The sequence below is a fragment of the Oncorhynchus tshawytscha genome, unplaced genomic scaffold, assembly GCF_018296145.1.
Source record: "Oncorhynchus tshawytscha isolate Ot180627B unplaced genomic scaffold, Otsh_v2.0 Un_contig_17432_pilon_pilon, whole genome shotgun sequence".
In the NCBI taxonomy this organism is placed as follows: Eukaryota; Metazoa; Chordata; class Actinopteri; order Salmoniformes; family Salmonidae; genus Oncorhynchus; species Oncorhynchus tshawytscha.
Window position 1 is genome coordinate 29,208 of NW_024609086.1, and position 18,460 is coordinate 47,667.

Below are 18,460 nucleotides of genomic sequence, written 5' to 3' on the forward strand. Positions count from 1 at the left end.
AGTCGCAAAAACCATCAAGGGCTATGATGAAACTGGTTCCCATGAGGACCACCACAGGAAAGGCCCTGAGTTACCATCCAGCCCTATGATGAAACTGGTTCCCATGAGGACCACCACAGGAAAGGCCCAGTTACCATCCAGCCCTATGATGAAACTGGTTCCCATGAGGACCACCACAGGAAAGGCCCTGAGTTACCATCCAGCCCTATGATGAAACTGGTTCCCATGAGGACCACCACAGGAAAGGCCCTGAGTTACCATCCAGCCCTATGATGAAACTGGTTCTCATGAGGACCACCACAGGAAAGGCCCTGAGTTACCATCCAGCCCTATGATGAAACTGGTTCCCATGAGGACCACCACAGGAAAGGAAGACCGTGATTTACCTCCGCTACAGAGGATACGTTCATTAGAGTTACCAGCCTTAGAATTTGCAGCCCAAATAAATGCTTCAGAGTTCAAGTAACAGACACATCTCAACATCAACTGTTCAGAGGAGACTGTGTGAATCAGTCCTTCATGGTCGAATTACTGCAAAGAAACCCCTACTAAAGGACACCAATAAGAAGAAGAGACTTTGGCCAAGAAACATGAAATCTGTCCTTTTTTGTCAGAGTCCAAATTTGAGATTTTTGGTTACAACCGCCATGTCTTTGTGAGACGAAGAGTAGGTGAACGGAGGATCTCCACATGTGTGGTTCCTACCGTGACGCATGGAGGAAGAGGTGTGGGGGTACTTTGCTGGTGACACTGTGATTTATTTTTTTGAATTCAAGACACACTTAACCAGCATGGCTACCACAGCATTCTGCAGCGATACGTCATCCCATGGGTTTGCGCCTAGTCCGACTATCATTTGTTTTTCAACAGTACAATGACCCCAAACACACCTCCAGGCTGTGGAAGGGCTATTTGACCAAGAAGGAGAGTGATGGAGTGCTGCATCAGATGACCTGGCCTCCACAATCACCTGACCTCAACCCAATTGAGATGGTTTGGAATGAGTTGGACCACAGAGTGAAAAGCAGCCAACAAATGCTTAGCATATGTGGGAACTCCTTCTATACATTCCAGGTGACGATCTCATGAAGCTGGTTGAGAGAAGGCCAATAGTGTGCAAAGCTGTCAAGGCAAAGGGTGGCTAATTTGAATCTAAAATATATTTTGATTTGTTTATCAATGTGTTATTTCATAGTTTTTATGTGTTCACTATTATTTCATAATGGATAAATAGTAAAAATAAAGAAAAACCCTTGAATGAGTAGGTGTGTCCAAACAGTTGACTGGTACTGTGTGTATATATTTAATACAGAAAAAAAAATAAAAAAAATAAGTGAAACTGGAAAAATTCTCCAATGGATTTTGATAATTTGCTGTTAAAGTGGAGGACCGTCTCCTATTTCCTAGTTGCTCCAAAGCTCAGGTGGCCAAGTGTCGGCAACGGAGACGAGCTGTTGGTTCAGCCAAAGATGATCTATTATACTGCTCAGTCGCGACTCGCAAAGAGGAACAACTGTGTTTGTGATGAATTAACAACGCCATACTGGAGAGTGGTAACATTGAAATAAAAGCAGAAAAGAAAGTTCGACTGAAGTATCAGCACGTCATCTCATAGAGGAAACACACGGCATTGACAATATCACAAGTTTACAACTTCAACCACAAATATATAATACTTATATAATACTTTGACTAAAATGATGACTTGACTTAAATCATTGTGCAACATTATGGGTAAGCTATGGATATCGTTTTTCCGCTGAAAATAAGTGGATTTCCACTCTAGCGGGCGTTTTAAGTCCATTTAAATGGGGGTTATACAACCTATATTTCTTGACAAACCTACTTTATAAATAACAAATAACTGATGGGGCAGGGTTGGGGGCGGGGCAGGGTTGGGAGGTGGTGGGCAGGGCGGGGTTGGGAGGTGGTGGGCGGGGTTGGGAGGTGGTGGGCAGGGTTGGGAGGTGGTGGGCGGGTTTGCAATCCTACCTGACTGTTGGTTCCCACCACCTGTCCTCCTGGTATTAAACTATGGTTCCTACCTGTTGGTTACTATCCTCTGTCCTCCTTCTGGTATTAAATTATGGTTCCTACCTGTTGGTTACTATCCTCTGTCCTCCTTCTGGTATTAAATTATGGTTCCTACCTGTTGGTTGGTTACTATCCTCTGTCCTCCTCCTGGTATTAAACTATGGTTCCTACCTATTGATTACTATCCTCTGTCCTCCTTCTGGTATTAAATTATGGTTCCTACCTGTTGGTTGGTTACTATCCTCTGTCCTCCTCCTGGTATTAAACTATGGTTCCTACCTGTTGGTTACTGTCCTCTCCCCCAGGTCAGGGTCTACGGGCCCAGCTTCACGAGACTCCATGTCCCCTGGCAGGTCCTGAGCAGAGAGGCAGAGTTCCTCAAGATCAAAGTCCCCACTAAGAAGGTGAGCCCTCCACCACTTTACAGCCGTGTGTGTGTGTGTGTAATCCTATGGATGGATCCTCCCCTAACACAAACAGGGGGTTAATCTCGGTGTTGCCCTGCACCTTTTTTAAAATGTATTTAACTAATCTGTTGTTGTTGCCTTGTTTATAGTAGTTTAACAGTCTTTAATGTTGCATCAGATTGCCCCTCGGGCTACAGTAGAGCCACATGAAGACACGGTGGGATTATTCTCCTACTTGGATTACATTTGTTGGTACCTGAAACATTATCTGAATCAAACACACTACAGCAGAGACTTGTCTTTTACGATGTAACAACTCACATTGGGGAAAATGGACCAAAGGGGACATACTTCATTGGAACGCCGACTGCGAGCCAGGAGGTCTAATCGCCCAACATCAGTGCCCGACCTCACTAATACTCTTGTGGCTGAATGGAAGCAAGACCCCACAGCAATGTTCCAACATCTAGTGGAAAGCCTTTCCAGAAGAGTGGAGGCTGTTATAGCAGCAAAGAGGGGACTTACTCCATATTAAATCCCATGATTTTGCATGAGCAGGTGTCCACATACTTTTGGTCAAGTAGTGTATGTGGACACCTGCTCGTTGTGCAGCTCATTCCAAAATGGCACTCCAGCCAAAGCTTAGTATTGCGCATGGTGATCTTAGGCTTGTGTGCGGCTGCTCAGCCATGGAAACCCATTTCACGAAGATCCCGACTGACAGAAATGAAATGCATTAAATTGTCTTTTTCCCCCTCATCAATCTACATACGATAACCCATAATGACGAAACAAAAACAGGTTTTGAGAATTTTTTTGCACATAAAAAAAAAAAGCTGAAATAACACACTTACATTTTCAGACCCTATAGTTAGTATTTTGTTGAAGCACCTTTGGCAGCGATGACAGCCTGGAGTCTTCTTGGGTACAAGCTTGACTCTCCTGTATTTGGGGAGTTCTCCCATTCCTCTCTTCAGATCAATCAAATGTATTTACATAGCTCTTCTTACATCAGCTGATGTCACAAAGTGCTGCACAGAAACCCAGTGTAAATCCTCAAACGGCAAGCAATGCAGGTGTAGAAGCACGGTGGCTAGGAAAAACTCCCTAGAATGGCCGAAACCTGGTTCCTCTCTAGGTTATGAGAGGTGGCCAGTCCTCTTCTGGCTGTGCCGGGTTGAGATTATAACTGAACACGGCCAAGATGTTCAAATGTTCATAGATGACCAGCAGGGTCAAATAATAATCACAGTGGTTGTAGGTCAGCACCTCAGGAGAAAATGTCAGTTGGCTTTTTATAGCCGATCATTCAGAGTATCTCTACGGCTCCTACTGTCTCGAGAGAGTTGAAAACACCAGGTCTGGGACAGGTTCTCTCAAGCTCTGTCAGGCTGGATGGAGAGCATCGCCGCACAGCTATATTCAGGTCTCTTCAGAAATGTTCGATCGGGTTCAAAACCGGTCTTAGGCTGGGCCACTCAAGAACAGTCGGAGACTCGTCCCGAAGCCACTCCTGAGTTGTCTTGGCTGTGTGCTTAGGGTCATTGTCCTGTTGGAAGGTGAACCTTCGCCCCAGTCAGGTCCTGAGCGCTCTGGTTTTCATCAAGGATCTCTGTACTTTGCTCCGTTCATCTTTGCCTTGATCATGACTAGTCTCCCAATCCTTGCTGCCAAAAAATATCCCCCCTTCACCGTAGGGATGGTGTCAGGTTTCCTCCAGACGTAACGCTTGGCATTCAGGCCAAGGAGTTAAATCTTGGTTTCATCAGACCAGGGAATCTTGTTTCTCATGGTCTGAGAGTCTTTCTTTAGTTATCTTTTGGCAAACTCCAAGGGGGTGTCATGTGCCTTTTACTGAGGAGTGGCTTCCGTTTGCCCACTCTAGTTAAAGTCCTGATTGGTGGAGTGTTGCAGAGATGGTTGTCCTTCTGGAAGGTTCTCCCATCTCCACAGAGGACCTGTCAGTGACGATTGATATTTTGGTCACCTCGCTGACCAAGGTCCTTCTTCCACGATTGCTCAGTTTGGCTGGCCGGCCAGCCCTAGGAAGATTCTTGACATTATGGGGTATTCTGTGTAGATTGCTGAGTTACATTTATTTATTTAATCCATTTTGGAAAAAGGCTGTAACGTAACAAAATGTAGGAAAGTCAAGGGGTCTGAAAACTTTCTGAAGGAACTGTATATAGAGGTACCGTCACTGCTCCCGTTCCACCTCCCCTGATGTGGAGGTACCGTCACTGCTCCAGTTCCACCTCCCCTGATGTGGAGGTACCGTCACTGCTCCCGTTCCACCTCCCCTGATGTGGAGGTACCGTCACTGCTCCCGTTCCACCTCCCCTGATGTGGAGGTACCGTCACTGCTCCCGTTCCACCTCCCCTGATGTGGAGGGTCACTGCTCCCGTTCCACCTCCCCTGATGTGGAGGTACCGTCACTGCTCCCGTTCCACCTCCCCTGATGTGGAGGTACCGTCACTGCTCCCGTTCCACCTCCCTGATGTGGAGGTACCGTCACTGCTCCCGTTCCACCTCCCCTGATGTGGAGGTACCGTCACTGCTCCAGTTCCACCTCCCCTGATGTGGAGGTACCGTCACTGCTCCCGTTCCACCTCCCCTGATGTGGAGGTACCGTCACTGCTCCCGTTCCACCTCCCCTGATGTGGAGGTACCGTCACTGCTCCCGTTCCACCTCCCCTGATGTGGAACGGGAGCATACTGATTGAACGCATTCTGTCCAGTGGAGGCTGCTGAGGAGAGGATGGCTCATAATAATGGCTGGATGAGCTTAATGCCTTTTTATGCTCGCATTGAGGCAAGCCACACTGAAATATGCACAAGAGCACCAGCTGTTTTGGATGACTGTTATAACACTCACATCGGCTACCGAGAGCAAGACCTTTCAAACAGGTCATCATTCACAAAGCCGCGGGGCCAGACGGATTACCAGGACGTTGATTTAAAGCATATGCTGACCAACTGGCAAGTGTCTTCACTGACATTTTCAACCTATCCCTGACCGAGCCTGTAATACCTACATGTTGCAAGCAGACCACCATAGTCCATGTGCCCAAGGAAGTGAAGGTAACCTGCCTAAATGATTACCGCCCCGTAGTCCAGCAGGTGGTAAGATTAGGCAACAACACTGTCACACTGATCCTCAACACTGATCCTCAACACTGAGGCCCCTCAGGGTGTGTCCTTAGTCCCCTCCACGACTGCGTGGCCAAACACGACTCCAACACCATCATTTAGTTTGCTGACGACACAACAGTGGTAGGTCTGATCACCGACAACGATGAGACAGCCTATAGGGAGGAGGTCAGAGACCTGGTAGTGTGGTGCCAGGACAACAACCTCTCCCTCAATATGACCAGGACAAAGGAGCTGATCATGGACTACAGGAAAAGGCGGGCCGAACAGGCCCCCATTAACATCGACGGGGCTGTAGTGGAGTGCGTCGAGAGTTTCAAGTTCATTGGTGTCCACATCACCAAGACAGTCGTGAAGAGGGCACGACACATCCTTTTTCCCCTCAGGAGACTGAAAAGATTTGGCATGGGTCCCCAGATACTCAAAAGGTTCTACAGCTGCACCATCGAGAGCATCCTCACCGGTTGCATCACCACCTGGTATGGCAACTGCTCGGCATCTGACTGTAAGGTGCTACAGAGGTACTGGGCTGTACGCACTACCATCACTGGGGCCAAGCTTCCTGCCATCCAGGACCTATATACTAGGCGGTGTCAGAGGAAGGCCCAAAATTGCCAAAGACTCTAGCCACCCTATTCATAGACCGTTCTCTCTGCTACTGCACCGCAAGTGGTACCGGAGTGCCAAGTCTAGGACCAAAAGGCTCCTTAACAGCTTCTACCCCCAAGCCATCAGGCTGCTGAACAGCTTCTACCCCCAAGCCATTCGTCTGCTGAACAGCTTCTACCCCCAAGCCATCAGGCTGCTGAACAGCTTCTACCTCCAAGCCATTAGACTGTTGAACAGCTTCTACCACCAAGCCATTAGACTGCTGAACAGCTTCTACCACCAAGCCATTAGACTGCTGAACATCTTCTACCCCCAAGCCATCAGGCTGCTGAACAGCTTCTACCCCCAAGCCATCAGGCTGCTGAACAGCTTCTACCCCCAAGCCATCAGACTGCTGAACAGCTTCTACCCCCAAGCCATCAGACTGCTGAACAGCTTCTACCCCCAAGCCATCACACTTTACCCCTACCTACAAATTACCTCAACTAACCTGTACCCCTGCACACTGACTCGGTACCGGTACCCCCTGTATATAGCCTCATTACTAACCTGTACCCCTGCACACTGATTCGGTACCCCCTGTATATAGCCTCATTACTAACCTGTACCCCCTGTATATAGCCTCATTACTAAACTGTACCCCCTGTATATAGCCTCATTACTAACCTGTACCCCTGTATATAGCCTCATTACTAAACTGTACCCCCTGTATATAGCCTCATTACTAACCTGTACCCCTGTATATAGCCTCATTACTAACCTGTACCCCTGCACACTGACTCGGTACCGGTACCCCCTGTATATAGCCTCATTTACTAACCTGTACCCCTGCACACTGACTCGGTACCGGTACCCCCTGTATATAGCCTCATTACTAACCTGTACCCCTGTATATAGCCTCATTACTAAACTGTACCCCTGTATATAGCCTCATTACTAACCTGTACCCCTGTATATAGCCTCATTACTAACCTGTACCCCTGCACACTGACTCTGTACCGGTACCCCTGTATATAGCCTCATTTACTAACCTGTACCCCTGCACACTGACTCGGTACCGGTACCCCCTGTATATAGCCTCATTTACTAACCTGTACCCCTGCACACTGACTCGGTACCGGTACCCCTGTATATAGCCTCCACACTGACTCGGTACCGGTACCCCTGTATATAGCCTCCACACTGACTCGGTACCGGTACCCCCTGTATATAGCCTCATTACTAACCTGTACCCCTGCACACTGACTCTGTACCGGTACCCCCTGTATATAGCCTCCACACTGACTCTGTACCGGTACCCCCTGTATATAGCCTCCACACTGACTTGGTACCGGTACCCCCTGTATATAGCCTCCACACTGACTAGGTACCGGTACCCCCTGTATATAGCCTCATTACTAACCTGTACCTCTGCACACTGACTCGGTACCGGTACCCCTGTATATAGCCTCATTACTAACCTGTACCCCTGCACATTGACTCTGTACCGTACCCCTGTATATAGCCTCCACATTGACTCTGTACCGTAACACCCTGTATATAGCCTCCACATTGACTCTGTACCGTAACACCCTGTATATAGCCTCCACATTGACTCTGTACCGTAACACCCTGTATATAGCCTCCACATTGACTCTGTACCGTAACACCCTGTATATAGCCTCCACATTGACTCTGTACCGTAACACCCTGTATATAGCCTCCACATTGACTCTGTACCGTAACACCCTGTATATAGCCTCCACATTGACTCTGTACCGTAACACCCTGTATATAGCCTCCACATTGACTCTGTACCGTAACACCCTGTATATAGCCTCCACATTGATTCTGTACCGGTACCCCCTGTATATAGCCTCCATATTGACTCTGTACCGGTACCCCCTGTATATAGCCTCCATATTGACTCTGTACCGGTACCCCTGTATATAGCCTCCACATTGACTCTGTACCGGTACCCCTGTATATAACCTCCACATTGACTCTGTACCGGTACCCCTGTATATAGCCTCCACATTGACTCTGTACCGTAACACCCTGTATATAGCCTCCACATTGATTCTGTACCGGTACCCCCTGTATATAGCCTCCATATTGACTCTGTACCGGTACCCCCTGTATATAGCCTCCATATTGACTCTGTACCGGTACCCCCTGTATATAGCCTCCACATTGACTCTGTACCGGTACCCCCTGTATATAGCCTCCACATTGATTCTGTACCGGTACCCCTGTATATAGCCTCCACATTGACTCTGTACCGGTACCCCCTGTATATAGCCTCCACATTGACTCTGTACCGGTACCCCCTGTATATAGCCTCCATATTGACTCTGTACCGGTACCCCCTGTATATAGCCTCCACATTGACTCTGTACCGGTACCCCCTGTATATAGCCTCCACATTGATTCTGTACCGGTACCCCCTGTATATAGCCTCCACATTGACTCTGTACCGGTACCCCCTGTATATAGCCTCCACATTGACTCGGTACCGGTACCCCTGTATATAGCCTCCACATTGACTCGGTACCGGTACCCCCTGTATATAGCCTCCACATTGACTCGGTACCGGTACCCCCTGTATATAGCCTCCACATTGACTCGGTACCGGTACCCCTGTATATAGCCTCCACATTGACTCGGTACCGGTACCCCCTGTATATAGCCTCCACATTGACTCGGTACCGGTACCCCCTGTATATAGCCTCCACATTGACTCTGTACCGGTGCCCCCTGTATATAGCCTCCACATTGACTCGGTACCGGTACCCCCTGTATGTAGCCTCGCTATTGTCATTTTATTGTGTTACTTTTTTATTATTGTTTACATTAGTTTTATTTGGAAATATATTCTTAACTCTTCTTGAACTGCACTGTTGGTTAATCAAATGTATTTATAATGTATTTATAAAGCCTATTTTACATCAGCCGATGTCACAAAGTGCTGTACAGAAACCCAGCCTAAAACCCTGATGTTAATGGGGGCCTGTAAGGGCTTGTCAGTAAGCTTTTCACGGTAAGGTCTACGCTTGTTGTATTCGGCACATGTGAAAAGGTATATCACTAGCCACTTTAAACAATGCTACCTAATATAATGTTACATACCCTACATTATTCATCTCATATGCATACGTATATACTGTACTCTATATCATCGACTGCATCCTTATGTAATACATGTATCACTAGCCACTTTAACTATGCCACTTTGTTTACATACTCATCTCATATGTATATACTGTACTCGATATCAGCTACTGTATCTTGCCTATGCTGCTCTGTACCATCACTCATTCATATATCCTTATGTACATATTCTTTATCCCCTTACACTGTGTATAAGACAGTAGTTTTGGAATTGTTAGTTAGATTACTTGTTGGTTATTATTGCATTGTCGGAACTAGAAGCACAAGCATTTCGCTACACTCGCATTAACATCTGCTAACCATGTGTATGTGACATAAAATTTGATTTGACAAAGTCTGATTTGGAACAGAGTGAATGGAAACACATGGAAGCCATGTCTGATGTATTTAATACCATTCTGCTTCAGCCATTACCATGAGCCCGTCCTCCCTCATTAAGGTGGCACCAACCTGCTGTGATTCTGTCCTACTTCTTGACCTGCTGGTTAGGGAAAAACAAGGTCAAACAGAAAAATAGGTTGGGCAAGATAGTCAGAACTTGTGGAGAAATCATGTCATCCCTCTACCTGGGCAGAGCCCTCCATCCCTCTACCTGGGCAGAGCCACCTCTATCCCTCTACCTGGGCAGAGCCCTCTATCCCTCTACCTGGGCAGAGCCCTCCATCCCTCTACCTGGGCAGAGCCCTCCATCCCTCTACCTGGGCAGAGCCCCCTCTATCTCTCTACCTGGGCAGAGCCCTCCATCCCTCTACCTGGGCAGAGCCCCCTCTATCTCTCTACCTGGGCAGAGCCCTCTATCCCTCTACCTGGGCAGAGCCCCCTCTATCCCTCTACCTGGGCAGAGCCCTCCATCCCTCTACCTGGGCAGAGCCCTCCATCCCTCTACCTGGGCAGAGCCCTCCATCCCTCTACCTGGGCAGAGCCCTCCATCCCTCTACCTGGGCAGAGCCCTCCATCCCTCTACCTGGGCAGAGCCCTCTATCCCTCTACCTGGGCAGAGCCCTCCATCCCTCTACCTGGGCAGAGCCCTCCATCCCTCTACCTGGGCAGAGCCCCCTCTATCCCTCTACCTGGGCAGAGCCCTCCATCCCTCTACCTGGGCAGAGCCCTCTATCCCTCTACCTGGGCAGAGCCCTCCATCCCTCTACCTGGGCAGAGCCCTCCATCCCTCTACCTGGGCAGAGCCCTCCATCCCTCTACCTGGGCAGAGCCCCCTCTATCCCTCTACCTGGGCAGAGCCCTCCATCCCTCTACCTGGGCAGAGCCCTCTATCCCTCTACCTGGGCAGAGCCCCCTCCATCCTCTACCTGGGCAGAGCCCTCCATCCCTCTACCTGGGCAGAGCCCTCCATCCCTCTACCTGGGCAGAGCCCCTCTATCTCTACCTGGGCAGAGCCCTCTATCCCTCTACCTGGGCAGAGCCCCCTCTATCCCTCTACCTGGGCAGAGCCCTCCATCCCTCTACCTGGGCAGAGCCCTCCATCCCTCTACCTGGGCAGAGCCCCTCTATCCCTCTACCTGGGCAGAGCCCTCTATCCCTCTACCTGGGCAGAGCCCTCTATCCCTCTACCTGGGCAGAGCCCCTCTATCCCTCTACCTGGGCAGAGCCCTCTATCCCTCTACCTGGGCAGAGCCCCTCTATCCTCTACCTGGGCAGAGCCCCTCTATCCCTCTACCTGGGCAGAGCCCCCTCTATCCCTCTACCTGGGCAGAGCCCTCTATCCCTCTACCTGGGCAGAGCCCTCTATCCCTCTACCTGGGCAGAGCCCTCTATCCTCTACCTGGGCAGAGCCCCTCTATCCCTCTACCTGGGCAGAGCCCCTCTATCCTCTACCTGGGCAGAGCCCCCTCTATCCTCTACCTGGGCAGAGCCCCCTCTATCCTCTACCTGGGCAGAGCCCCCTCTATCCTCTACCTGGGCAGAGCCCTCTATCCTCTACCTGGGCAGAGCCCCTCTATCCCTCTACCTGGGCAGAGCCCCCTCTATCCCTCTACCTGGGCAGAGCCCCCTCTATCCCTCTACCTGGGCAGAGAGCCCCTCTATCCTCTACCTGGGCAGAGCCCCCTCTATCCCTCTACCTGGGCAGAGCCCCCTCTATCCCTCTACCTGGGCAGAGCCCCCCTGGGCAGAGCCCCCTCTATCCCTCTACCTGGGCAGAGCCCCCTCTATCCCTCTACCTGGGCAGAGCCCCCTCTATCCCTCTACCTGGGCAGAGCCCCCTCTATCCCTCTACCTGGGCAGAGCCCCTCTATCCCTCTACCTGGGCAGAGCCCCCTCTATCCTCTACCTGGGCAGAGCCCCCTCAGATCTCTCTACCTGGGCAGAGCCCTCTATCCCTCTACCTGGGCAGAGCCCCCTCTATCCCTCTACCTGGGCAGAGCCCCCTCTATCCCTCTACCTGGGCAGAGCCCTCCATCCCTCTACCTGGGCAGAGCCCTCCATCCCTCTACCTGGGCAGAGCCCCCTCTATCCCTCTACCTGGGCAGAGCCCTCCATCCCTCTACCTGGGCAGAGCCCTCTATCCCTCTACCTGGGCAGAGCCCCCTCTATCCCTTTACCTGGGCAGATCCCTCCATCCCTCTACCTGGGCAGAGCCCCTCTATCCCTCTACCTGGGCAGAGCCCTCCATCCCTCTACCTGGGCAGAGCCCCTCTATCCCTCTACCTGGGCAGAGCCCTCCATCCCTCTACCTGGGCAGAGCCCCTCTATCCCTCTACCTGGGCAGAGCCCCCTCTATCCCTCTACCTGGGCAGAGCCCTCTATCCCTCTACCTGGGCAGAGCCCCCTCTATCCCTCTACCTGGGCAGAGCCCCTCTATCCCTCTACCTGGGCAGAGCCCTCTATCCCTCTACCTGGGCAGAGCCCTCTATCCCTCTACCTGGGCAGAGCCCCCTATCCCTCTACCTGGGCAGAGCCCCCTCTATCCCTCTACCTGGGCAGAGCCCCCTCTATCCCTCTACCTGGGCAGAGCCCCTCTATCCCTCTACCTGGGCAGAGCCCCTCTATCCCTCTACCTGGGCAGAGCCCTCTATCCCTCTACCTGGGCAGAGCCCCCTCTATCCCTCTACCTGGGCAGAGCCCCCTCTATCCTCTACCTGGGCAGAGCCCCTATCCCTCTACCTGGGCAGAGCCCCCTCTATCCCTACCTGGGCAGAGCCCTCTATCCCTCTACCTGGGCAGAGCCCCTCTATCCCTCTACCTGGGCAGAGAGCCCCCTCTATCCCTCTACCTGGGCAGAGCCCTCCATCTCTACCTGGGCAGAGCCCCCTCTATCTCTACCTGGGCAGAGCCCCCTCTATCCCTCTACCTGGGCAGAGCCCCTCTATCCCTCTACCTGGGCAGAGCCCTCCATCCCTCTACCTGGGCAGAGCCCCCTCTATCCCTCTACCTGGGCAGAGCCCCCCTATCCCTCTACCTGGGCAGAGCCCTCCATCCCTCTACCTGGGCAGAGCCCTCCATCCCTCTACCTGGGCAGAGCCCCCTCTATCTCTCTACCTGGGCAGAGCCCTCTATCCCTCTACCTGGGCAGAGCCCCCTCTATCCCTCTACCTGGGCAGAGCCCTCCATCCCTCTACCTGGGCAGAGCCCTCCATCCCTCTACCTGGGCAGAGCCCCCTCTATCCCTCTACCTGGGCAGAGCCCCCTCTATCCCTCTACCTGGGCAGAGCCCTCTCTATCCCTCTACCTGGGCAGAGCCCCCTCTATCCCTCTACCTGGGCAGAGCCCCCTCTATCCCTCTACCTGGGCAGAGCCCCCTCTATCCCTCTACCTGGGCAGAGCCCCCTCTATCCCTCTACCTGGGCAGAGCCCCCTCTATCCCTCTACCTGGGCAGAGCCCTCTATCCCTCTACCTGGGCAGAGCCCCCTCTATCCCTCTACCTGGGCAGAGCCCTCTATCCTCTACCTGGGCAGAGCCCCCTCTATCCCTCTACCTGGGCAGAGCCCTCTATCCCTCTACCTGGGCAGAGCCCTCCATCCTCTACCTGGGCAGAGCCCCCTCTATCCCTCTACCTGGGCAGAGCCCTCCATCCCTCTACCTGGGCAGAGCCCCCTCTATCCCTCTACCTGGGCAGAGCCCCCTCTATCCCTCTACCTGGGCAGAGCCCTCTATCCCTCTACCTGGGCAGAGCCCCCTCTATCCCTCTACCTGGGCAGAGCCCCCTCTATCCCTCTACCTGGGCAGAGCCCTCCATCCCTCTACCTGGGCAGAGCCCTCCATCCCTCTACCTGGGCAGAGCCCTCCATCCCTCTACCTGGTCAGAGCCCTCCATCTCTACCTGGTCAGAGCCCTCCATCTCCTACCTGGGCAGAGCCCCCTCTATCCCTCTACCTGGGCAGAGCCCCCTATCCTCTACCTGGGCAGAGCCCCCTCTATCCCTCTACCTGGGCAGAGCCCCTCTATCCCTCTACCTGGGCAGAGCCCCCTCTATCCCTCTACCTGGGCAGAGCCCCCTCTATCCCTCTACCTGGGCAGAGCCCCCTCTATCCCTCTACCTGGGCAGAGCCCCTCTATCCCTCTACCTGGGCAGAGCCCTCCATCTCTACCTGGGCAGAGCCCCCTCTATCCCTCTACCTGGGCAGAGCCCTCCATCCCTCTACCTGGGCAGAGCCCCCTCTATCCCTCTACCTGGGCAGAGCCCCCTCTATCCCTCTACCTGGGCAGAGCCCTCTATCCCTCTACCTGGGCAGAGCCCCCTCTATCCCTCTACCTGGGCAGAGCCCCCTCTATCCCTCTACCTGGGCAGAGCCCTCCATCCCTCTACCTGGGCAGAGCCCTCCATCCCTCTACCTGGGCAGAGCCCTCCATCCCTCTACCTGGTCAGAGCCCTCCATCTCTCTACCTGGTCAGAGCCCTCCATCTCTCTACCTGGTCAGAGCCCTCCATCCCTCTACCTGGTCAGAGCCCTCCATCTCTCTACCTGGTCAGAGCCCTCCATCCCTCTACCTGGTCAGAGCCCTCCATCTCTCTACCTGGTCAGAGCCCTCCATCTCTCTACCTGGTCAGAGCCCTCCATCTCTCTACCTGGTCAGAGCCCTCCATCTCTCTACCTGGTCAGAGCCCTCCATCTCTCTACCTGGTCAGAGCCCTCCATCTCTCTACCTGGTCAGAGCCGTCCATCCCTCTACCTGGTCAGAGCCCTCTATCCCTCTACCTGGTCAGAGCCCTCCATCCCTCTACCTGGGCAGAGCCCCCTCTATCCCTCTACCTGGGCAGAGCCCCCTCTATCCCTCTACCTGGGCAGAGCCCTCCAGAAGGCCAACACAATAGAGGTTGACTCTTCCCATCCACTCCACCCTGAATTCCAGCCCTCTGGCTGCAGGTACAGACGGACCTGAAGTCTTAAAGAATTCGGGCCAAGTTCTCTTTTATTGCAATTCTGCAACTTTCTAAAATGTTGGCCTGATTGCACATTTACATGGACGCTGTTTTGACTTTACATGGAGGCTGTTTTGACTTTACATGGAGGCTGTTTTGACTTTACATGGAGGCTGTTTTGACTTTACATGGAGGCTGTTTTGACTTTACATGGAGGCTGTTTTGACTTTACATGGAGGCTGTTTTGACTTTACATGGAGGCTGTTTTGACTTTACATGGAGGCTGTTTTGACTTTTTTTCTAAATATCCTTTGCTATTTGCTGTTTTTATTTTGTTTTTATGACTACTGCACAATGAGTGGAGGACATTACATTTTTCTGAATCCCCAGCCCCTGCTGCAGTGGGAGGGAGACCCTGTATATGAGCCACAGCAGGTGCCTCTATTAATCTGTCTGTGTTGGTCTGTCTAGAGCTATGATCTGAAGCAGGAGAATGGGTTCAGTGCCAGCCTCAGTGAGTTCTGGAGGAAGGTGAACCAGCCGTTCCAACCCAACATCCCCCAGCTAGGCCACAGCACCACCAAGCAGCTCTCACACTGCTTCTCCAGGGACAAACTACACTTGTAAGATGCACCCACGCCACACCACGCCCCACGCCACGCCCTACGTCACGCCCCACGCTATGCCCCATGCACCACACCACGCCCCACACCACGCCCTACGTCACACCACGTGCCACGCCCTGCCCCACGCGCCACGCCCTACGTCACGCCACGCCCCACACCACGCGCCACGCCCTACGTCGCCCACGTCACGCCACGCCCCACGCTATGCCCCATGCACCACACCAAGCCCTACGTCACGCCACACGCCACGCCCCACGCCATGCCCTACGCCACGCCCCACGCTATGCCCCATGCACCACACCACGCCCCACACCAAGCCCCACACACGTCCTCACACACACTCTGACAACAGCTAGTCTGTATATGGAGTCACCATCTGAGTTTCCCTGAGTTGACACCTGTTCTTTGTTCTCTACAGATTTAACATCACCTCTAAAGACACGTTCTTTGACAACGCAACACGCAGTCGAATAGTGAGTCTGTCATTCAGGATGTTTCTCTGTTTTATATGAATGTCAAGAATCAATGGGAATATGTTTTCAGCTCTCTGTTTCTCTCTGACACAATATTCTGTGTGACCTAACCCTCTCAGGTGTACGAGATCCTGAGACGCACCGCCTGCACACGCACCAGCCAATCCATGGGTGAGTGACCTCTAACCCCTGATTTGCCCAAAGTTGCCTACTTTGAGGTCATTGACCTTCTCCATGGTTCCTCAGTACAGGTCCAGACAGGGGTACAGTGAGTGATTGATGTTCTCCATGGTTCCTCAGTACAGGTCCAGACAGGGGTACAGTGAGTGATTGGTGTTCTCTATAGTTCCTCAGTACAGGTCCAGACAGGGGTACAGTGAGTGATTGGTGTTCTCTATAGTTCCTCAGTACATGTCAATACAGGGGTACAGTGAGTGATTGGTGTTCTCTATAGTTCCTCAGTACAGGTCCAGACAGGGGTACAGTGAGTGATTGGTGTTCTCTATAGTTCCTCAGTACAGGTCCAGACAGGGTTACAGTGAGTGATTGGTGTTCTCCATGGTTCCTCAGTACAGGTCCAGACAGGGGTACAGTGAGTGATTGGTGTTCTCCATGGTTCCTCAGTACAGGTCCAGACAGGGGTACAGTGAGTGATTGGTGTTCTCCATGGTTCCTCAGTACAGGTCCAGACAGGGGTACAGTGAGTGATTGGTGTTCTCTATAGTTCCTCAGTACAGGTCCAGACAGGGGTACAGTGAGTGATTGGCGTTCTCCATGGTTCCTCAGTACAGGTCCAGACAGGGGTACAGTGAGTGATTGGTGTTCTCTATAGTTCCTCAGCACAGGTCCAGACAGGGGTACAATGAGTGATTGGTGTTCTCCATGGTTCCTCAGTTCAGGTCCAGACAGGGGTACAGTGAGTGATTGGTGTTCTCCATGGTTCCTCAGTACAGGTCCAGACAGGGGTACAGTGAGTGATTGGTGTTCTCCATGGTTCCTCAGTACAGGTCCAGACAGGGGTACAGTGAGTGATTGGTGTTCTCCATGGTTCCTCAGTACAGGTCCAGACAGGGGTACAGTGAGTGATTGGTGTTCTCCATGGTTCCTTAGTACAGGTCCAGACAGGGGTACAGTGAGTGATTGGTGGAAGGTCTGCATTAGAGGTGGATACGGGATTGAAATTAATTCTGGTCCTGTCTGGTTCTGTCATGATTAGTTCATTATTGGAGTCAGGTGTGTTAGTTGGGGCTGGGGAAAAAGTGTGAAATTTGCCCATCCCTGGAGTAGTGTGTAGTGTTGTAGGGGGTAGTGTTGTAGTGTTGTAGGGGGTCGTGTTTGGTGTCACATTTAGAAATAAATACAATGATCAGAGAAATCACAGTTAGAAATAAATACAATGATCAGATAGGGGGAAATCACAGTTAGGGGGAAATCACAGTTAGAAATAAATACAATGATCAGATAGGGGGAAATCACAGTTAGAAATAAATACAATGATCAGATAGGGAGGGGGGAAATCACAGTTAGAAATAAATACAATGATCAGATAGGGAGGGGGAAATCACAGTTAGAAATAAATACAATGATCAGATAGGGGGAAACACAGTTAGAAATAAATACAATGATCAGATAGGGGGGGAAATCACAGTTAGAAATAAATACAATGGGGGAGGGGGGAAACACAGTTAGAAATAAATACAATGATCAGATAGGGAGGGGGAAACACAGTTAGAAATAAATACAATGATCAGATAGGGGGGGAGGGGGGAAATCACAGTTAGAAATAAATACAATGATCAGATAGGGAGATAGGGGGGAAATCACAGTTAGAAATAAATACAATGATCAGATAGGGGGAAATCACAGTTAGAAATAAATACAATGATCAGATAGGGAGGGGGAAACACAGTTAGAAATAAATACAATGATCAGATAGGGAGGGGGAATCACAGTTAGAAATAAATACAATGATCAGATAGGGAGGGAAACACAGTTAGAAATAAATACAATGATCAGATAGGGAGGGGGAAACACAGTTAGAAATATATACAATGATCAGATAGGGAGGGGGGAAACACAGTTAGAAATAAATACAATGATCAGATAGGGAGGGGGAATCACAGTTAGAAATATATACAATGATCAGATAGGGAGGGTGGGGGGAATCACAGTTAGAAATATATACAATGATCAGATAGATAGGGGGAATCACAGTTAGAAATATATACAATGATCAGATAGGGGGGGAAACACAGTTAGAAATAAATACAATGATCAGATAGGGGGGGGAATCACAGTTAGAAATATATACAATGATCAGATAGGGAGGGGGAAATCACTGTGAAATAAATAATGACACTACCCTGTCCAATAAATACCACGCTACCCTGTCCAATAAATACCACGCTACCCTGTCCAATAAATACCACGCTACCCTGTCCAATAAATACCACGCTACCCTGTCCAATAAATACCACGTTAGAACCCTGTCCAATAAATACCACGCTACCCTGTCCAATAAATACCACGCTACCCTGTCCAATAAATACCACGCTACCCTGTCCAATAAATACCACGCTACCCTGTCCAATAAATACCACGCTACCCTGTCCAATAAATACCACGCTACCCTGTCCAATAAATACCACGCTACCCTGTCCAATAAATACCACGCTACCCTAGAAATAAATCCA

The 18,460-nt window shown here is 51.1% G+C and overlaps 1 protein-coding gene across 1 annotated transcript in view; it reads left to right on the forward strand.

Moving 5' to 3' along the window:
- The window catches only part of LOC112240381 (anoctamin-2-like), a gene marked incomplete at its 3' end in the record, with an annotated part of 35,796 nt that overhangs the window by 9,099 nt on the left and 8,237 nt on the right, over nt 1-18,460 (forward strand). Inside the window, exons 3-6 of the mRNA XM_042314148.1 lie at nt 2,340-2,438; nt 15,140-15,291; nt 15,713-15,767; nt 15,887-15,938. Of these exons, the coding sequence (XP_042170082.1) occupies nt 2,340-2,438; nt 15,140-15,291; nt 15,713-15,767; nt 15,887-15,938 (358 nt within the window). The remainder of the gene's footprint in view (nt 1-2,339; nt 2,439-15,139; nt 15,292-15,712; nt 15,768-15,886; nt 15,939-18,460) is intronic.